The following is a 7,500-nucleotide window of genomic DNA, read 5'->3' as shown; positions in this document are numbered from 1 at the left end:
GTGGACAAGCCCAGTTCACACTGTACTGAGCAGCGAGCGCTACAGTGTCACTGTGTTTACTGTTTTACACAGTTACTGTGTTTACTCATGTGATTTTTGCAGTAAATGTTGCACATGTGAACTTTGTGTTGATAGTTTAGAGTTCTGTGTAGTTCTGTGTTCCTCTTGTTAGTTGATGTTGTTTGATGGAGCTCCTGGTCCTGCTTTCACTCTGTTTATATGGTTGAAGTAACAATAAACCCTATTTGACTTAAACATCAATTTATTCTCTTTCTATCAGAACTTCAAAACACCGTCGCAAATCCGACCGCATCGTACTGGAGTGTCAGGAGCAAGCGTACTGGCTGGTCAACAGACCTCCTGTGTGTAACGTACACACACACACACACACACACTCTACACTCAGTAGACGGTATATAGAGAGATCTGGTTGTTTCCTGGATGAATGTGTGGATCTTCTCCTGGGTTCTATAAGAGGAATCTGATCAGCCAGAGTTTCAGTTTTAATCATTTCTCTGTGAGGCGTCTGAAAGTCTCCTGTTCTACAGAAGTGTATAATGTTTCTGATCAACAAAGCTGGCAGCTCAACTCCGGTGTGTGTGTGTGTGTGTGTGTGTGTGTGTGTGTGTGTGTGTGTGTGTAGATGAGAGAGTGAAACTGAATATTATTGTAATATAATATAATAACGGTCCAGTCACATGTCAGTGTCTGATTCTGCAGCAGATGTTCTGCCCTCTAACAAACCCTTCAGCTCCAGGACAGGTTCCAGACGTACACACTGGCTTTGGAGAACTGCATCCTGATTGGTCAGAAGGTGCTGACCAGTTCTCCAAAACAGCAGCTCTGACAGTAGTGCAGGGTTTCTTCAGTGCGCTCACCCTGATATGTTATGGTTTCTTCAGTAACATCTCATCCACAGAGACTTAAAAATCCAAGAACAAGCAATATAAGTGTGTGTGTGTGTGTGTGTGTGTGTGTGTGTGTGTGTGTGTAAGGCCATATGACCAGGGCTTTTTCTTTAATGGATCCATCTTCTTTTCTAAAGCTTAAGAAGATTCCATTGCTGAGATGTCCTGTGTGTGTGTGTGTGTATGTGTGTGTGTGTGTGTGTGTGTGTCAAAAAAGAGAGACAGATAATTATCTTGTGGACTGCAGCTTACTGTACATTTGGTGGATTTAGAGGCCATTTAATTGCTTCATACTAAGTGTGTCTGCATGTGTGTGTGTGTGTGTGTGTGTGTGTGTGTGTGTGTGTGTGTGTGTGTAAAACCAGTCTGACTGTAATTTCATTAGGAATGTTAATGTATGCAGCAAATCATCAGGCTGGATGTTCTGTCTTGAAGATCTACAGCATCACCTCGGTACAATACTGACCCTGGAGACTCCTTCCATCAATTTACATGTTCACACACGTCAATGCTGTAAAAGAGGCGTTACTATAGAAACGATATTGAGTGAGAGCAGGAATATAACGCTGTGTTACTGGGAGGAGAAGAGTAGAAGAGAACACTGGATCAGTAGTGATGCAGAGGAACGATACGATACATTACAGATACGTATGAAGCAGCTGCTGATACGATACGATTCAGATCTGATGCTCTGAGATTCACTCTGCTACAGAAAGTTCCTCCTCCGTCTCCGTGGTGTTGTGATGCGTCATGTTCACGTAGCAGCAGTGGTGCTGAGAGAACGCGCATCTAATCATTATTTATAAATAAATCGTTTTTACAGACGAAAAAATGTTTAAAGCGATGCATCGCCATACAAATAACAACTTTTTAAATTGATGCATCACATTGTTAACTTTGATGGTGATGTGAATCTGATGGAATGTGGTGTATGTAAGCTGTGCTGCTCGTGCTGTCAGAGGTGTGTGTGTGTGTGTGTGTGTGTGTGTATAATGTATGTTATGTGTTTTCAGCCAGGAGCAATGGATATTTTGGAGTTTGGTCCTGAAAAGCAGAGCAACACAAGCACACGAGTGCAGCTGGTGAGTGAGTGAAGCTTTACAGTGTTATAACAGCGTCACTGGAACAGGAAATCCTCCAGTGTGTGTGTGTGTGTGTGTGTGTGTGTGTGTGTGTGTGTGTGTGTGTGTGTGTGTGTGTGTGTGTGTGTGTGTGTGTGTGTGTGTGTGTGTGTGTGTGTGTGTGTGGATTATTCCTCCATCTGTCTTCTGCTCAGTGATACCAGTATATGTGCTGTGAAGAGCTCAACCTATTACATGTTTCATCATCTCAGTGTTTTAACTCTGTATTCAGACCCAAGTGAAAATCAGAATCACTCTGTTCACACTGGCACAGTTTCATTTTCATATTCAGTACAAATGAGATTTTCTAATGATCTGCCAATTTATCTCCCTTTGTTTGCCTTCATCTCCAAGCATTATCCACCATCTCACACATTATCACACACCATCACACATCATCTCACACACAATCACACACCATCTCAGCATCTCAGCATCTCACACCATCACACACCATCACACACCATCACACACCATCACACACCATCACACACCATCTCACACACCATCTCACACACCATCTCACACACCATCTCACACACCATCTCACACCATCTCACACCATCTCACACCATCTCACACCATCTCACACCATCTCACACCATCTCACACACCATCTCACACACCATCTCACACACCATCACACACCATCTCACCATCTCACACACCATCTCACCATCTCACCATCTCACACACAATCACACACCATCTCAGCATCTCACACCATCTCACACCATCTCACCATCACACACCATCTCACACACCATCACACACCATCTCACCATCTCACACACCATCTCACCATCTCACACACAATCTCACACCATCACACACCATCTCACACATTATTACAAACCATCTCACACCATCACACACCATCTCACCATCTCACACACAATCACACACCATCTCACCATCTCACACACCATCACACACCATCTCACACCATCACACACCATCTCACCATCTCACACATAATCATCTCTAGATGATTCGGGATGTTTGCGAGTTCGGCATCTACTTCTTCAAAGGTCCGTAATCATCACGAGGTGGGACGTGACTGGAGCTGGCCAAACCTCAGGGTGTCTCGGGATGGGGAGAGAAAGAGAAGCAGTGGAGAGGAATTAGCGTAGCTGCTGTTCATGATATTAACAGCACAAGTTGATAATGTGCATGTGATCAGATGTTCTGGAGCACAAGGTTGTGATGTGATGTGTGTGATGTGTGTTATGTGTAGGCTTTGCTAAAAAGATATGTTTTTAATCTGCACTTAAACTGGGAGAGTGTGTCTGAACCCCGAACACTGTCAGGAAGACTATTCCAGAGTTTAGGAGCTAAATGTGAAAATGCTCTACCGCCTTTAGTGGACTTTGCTATTCTAGGAACTACTAGAAGCCCAGAGTTTTGAGATCTCGGAGCGTGACGGATTGTAGCGTGTTAGAAGACTGGAGATACATGGAGACAAACCATTTAGTGCTTTATAAGTGAGAAGTAATAGTTTGTAGTCTATTCGAAACTTAATAGGAAGCCAATGTAGGGACGATAAGATTGGGGTTATATGATCGTATTTTCTTGACCTAGTAAGAACTCTTGCTGCTGCATTCTGAACTAACTGAAGCTTGTTTATTAATGATGCAGGACATCCACCTAGTAATGCATTACAGTAGTCTATTCTAGAGGTCATAAACGCATGGACGAGCTTCTCTGCATCAGATATAGATAACATATTTCTTAGCTTAGAAATATTTCTAAGGTGAAAGAAGCTGTTTTTGTAACTTGGTTGATATAATATTTGAAAGACAAGTTGCGGTTTAAAATAAAATCACACACCATCACACACCATCACACACCATCTCACCATCTCTCACCATCACACACCATCTCTCACCATCACACACCATCTCACCATCTCTCACCATCACACACCATCTCACACCATCACACACCATCTCACCATCTCACACACAACCACACACCATTACACACCATCTCACCATCTCACACACCATCACACACCATCTCACACCATCACACACCATCTAACACATTATCACAAACCATCTCAGCATCTCACACCATCACACACCATCACACACCATCTCACACCATCACACACCATCTAACACATTATCACAAACCATCTCAGCATCACACACCATCACACACCATCGCACACCATCGCACACCATCTCACACACCATCACACACCATCTCACACACCATCACACACCATCTCACACACCATCACACACCATCTCACACACCATCACAAACCATCTCACACACCATCTCACACACCATCTCACACACCATCTCACACACCATCTCACACACCATCTCACACACCATCACACACCATCACACACACCATCACACACACCATCTCACACCATCTCACACCATCTCACACACAATCACACACCATCTCACCATCTCACACACAATCACAAACCATCTCACACCATCACTCACCATCTCACCATCTCACACCATCACTCACCATCTCACCATCTCACACCATCACACACCATATCACACATTATCACAAACCATCTCACACCATCACACACCATCTCACACCATCACACAACATCTCACCATCTCACACCATCTCACACCATCACACACCATCTCACCATCTCACACACCATCTCACACCATCACACACCATCTCACACATTATCACAAACCATCTCACACCATCACACACCATCTCACCATCTCACACACAATCACACACCATCTCACCATATCACACACCATCTCACCATATCACACACAAACACACCATCTCACACCATCACACACCATCACACCCTATCACACACCATCTCACACCATCACACCATCTCACACACAACCACACACCATCTCACCATCTCACACACCATCTCACACCATCACACACCATCTCACCATCTCACACACAACCACACACCATCTCACACACAATCACACACCATCACACACCATCTCACCATCTCACACACAACCACACACCATCTCACACCATTACACACCATCTTACCATCTCACACACCATCTAACACATTATCACAAACCATCTCACCATTTCAGCATCTCACACCATCACACACCATCACACACCATCTCACCATCTCACACCATCACACACCATCTCACACCATCTCACCATCTCACACACAATAACACACACTCTCACCATCTCACACCATCACACACCATCTCACCATCTCACACACAATAACACACACTCTCACCATCTCACACACAACCACACACAACCTCACACCATTACACACCATCTCACACACCATTACACACCATCTCACACACCATCACACACCATCTCACACCATCACACACCATCTAACACATTATCACAAACCATCTCACCATCTCACACCATCTCACACCATCTCACCATCTCACACCATCACACACCATCTCACCATCTCACACCATCACACACCATCTCACCATCTTACACCATCACACACCATCTCACCATCTCACACCATCACACACTATCTCACACACAATCACACACCATCTTACACCATCACACACCATCTCACCATCTCACACCATCACACACTATCTCACACACAATCACACACCATCTCACACCATCACACACTATCTCACCATCACACACCATTCAATTCAATTCATGTTTATTTGTATAGCGCTTTTAACAATGAACATTGTCTCAAAGCAGCTTTACACAGATAATGCGGTGATTAAAAATGAATATGTTCTTTATGAGTAAGTTTGTCCCTGATGAGCAAGCCGGTGGCGACTGGCGACTGTGGCAAGGAAAAACTCCCCGAGATGGCATAAGGAAGAAACCTTGAGAGGAACCAGACTCAAGAGGGAACCCATCCTCATCTGGGTTACACCGAATGTCCATTTGTGGCAGGTATACAATGTTGCGGGGTGCAGTGATGATGATCAAAAGCGAACTGTATTTCTGAGTCAGTGTAGGAGACTGTTGACATCAACTACAGTCCAATCCATCCTCAAAGCTCCCGTTCTTACTCCGGAATTACATGGAACCACCCAAGGCACTGATGACAAACCTTCCCCAGCTGCACAGAGTGGCCTCCAGTCAAAGAGAACACTATCCAGAGGCAGCCCTGGATGAAGTGGGAAGATCCACGGAGGGGAGAGGGGCAGGAACAGTGGTCACTGGAGCCTCAGGAGCATGTTTAACTCGAGAGAGAGAGAGAGAGAGAGAGAGAGAGAGAGAGAGAGAGAGAGAGACAGGAGGAGAAGGAAATGGATTATTAAGTGTACCTATTGTTGCATGAGAGTTAAAGTCACTGTGCAGTTTGGACTCCGGCAAGACTCGCTATGGCAGCATAACTAAAAGGGAGAAGCAGAAGGTAATACAGACATGAGGATCTCTGGGATAAGAGACGATCCACCACACCACCATCAACAAACCTGAGTGAACACGTGAATGTGAGGGGACGACAGCGTACAAATATCCCAGTTCACCAAACACTCTATATCAATGTTCCCTCCAGATCTGAGCCTTTACCTGAGAACAAATCTACTGATTAAAGACTTGACTGAATAAATATGTTTTCAACCTCGACTTGAACACTGAGACTGTGTCTGAGTCCCGAACACTGATAGGAAGGCTGTTCCATAACTGTGGGGTTTATAAGAGAAAGATCTGCCCCCTGCTGTAATCTTCATTATTTGAGGAACCAACAGATAGCCTGCACCTTTTGATCTAAGTAGGCGTGGAGGATCATACTGGTACAGAAGTTCACTTAGATACTGTGGCGTGAGAGCGTTAAGTGCTTTATACGTCAGTAGTAGTATTTTATAATCAATGCGAGATTTGATTGGGAGCAGTGTAGATGATTAATACAGGGGTGATGTGCTCATATTTCCTAGATCTAGTGAGGACACCATTACACACTATCTCACACATTATCACAAACCATCTCACCATCTCACACCAACACACACCATCTCACACACCATCTTACCATCTCACACACCATCTTACACCATCTCACACACCATCACACACCATCTTACACTATCACACACTATCACACACCATCACACACCATCTCACACTATCACACACCATCTCACCATCTTACACCATCACAAACCATCTCACCATCTCACACACCATCACACACCATCTCACACCATCTCAACATCTCACACCAACACACACCATATCACACACCATCTCACACCATCACACACCATCACACACCATCTCACACTATCACACACCATCTCACACTATCACACAAAAACATCTACAATAACTTCACTAACTAAACTCACTACTATCTCTCTCTCTCTCTCTCTCTCTCACACCATCTCACACCATCTCACACCATCACACACCATCTCACACCATCTCACACCATCACACACCATCTCACACCATCTCACCATCTTACACCATCACAAACCATCTCACCATCTCACACACAATCACACACCATCAC

At 44.5% G+C, this 7,500-nt stretch overlaps 1 protein-coding gene across 4 annotated transcripts in view; it reads left to right on the top strand.

Annotated features, from left to right (window-relative positions):
* Positions 1–7,500, top strand: part of rgs11 (regulator of G protein signaling 11) — a 22,449-nt gene that overhangs the window by 11,387 nt on the left and 3,562 nt on the right. For all 4 annotated transcript variants that reach the window (XM_083521888.1, XM_083521887.1, XM_083521890.1 and 1 more), the window contains 2 exons: positions 281–362; positions 1,922–1,990. In XM_083521888.1, the coding sequence (XP_083378014.1) occupies positions 281–362; positions 1,922–1,990 (151 nt within the window). The remainder of the gene's footprint in view (positions 1–280; positions 363–1,921; positions 1,991–7,500) is intronic.

The sequence above is a fragment of the Silurus aristotelis genome (assembly GCF_946808225.1).
Source record: "Silurus aristotelis genome assembly, chromosome: 20".
NCBI classification, from domain to species: Eukaryota; Metazoa; Chordata; class Actinopteri; order Siluriformes; family Siluridae; genus Silurus; species Silurus aristotelis.
This window is presented reverse-complemented; position numbering and strand designations above follow the sequence as displayed.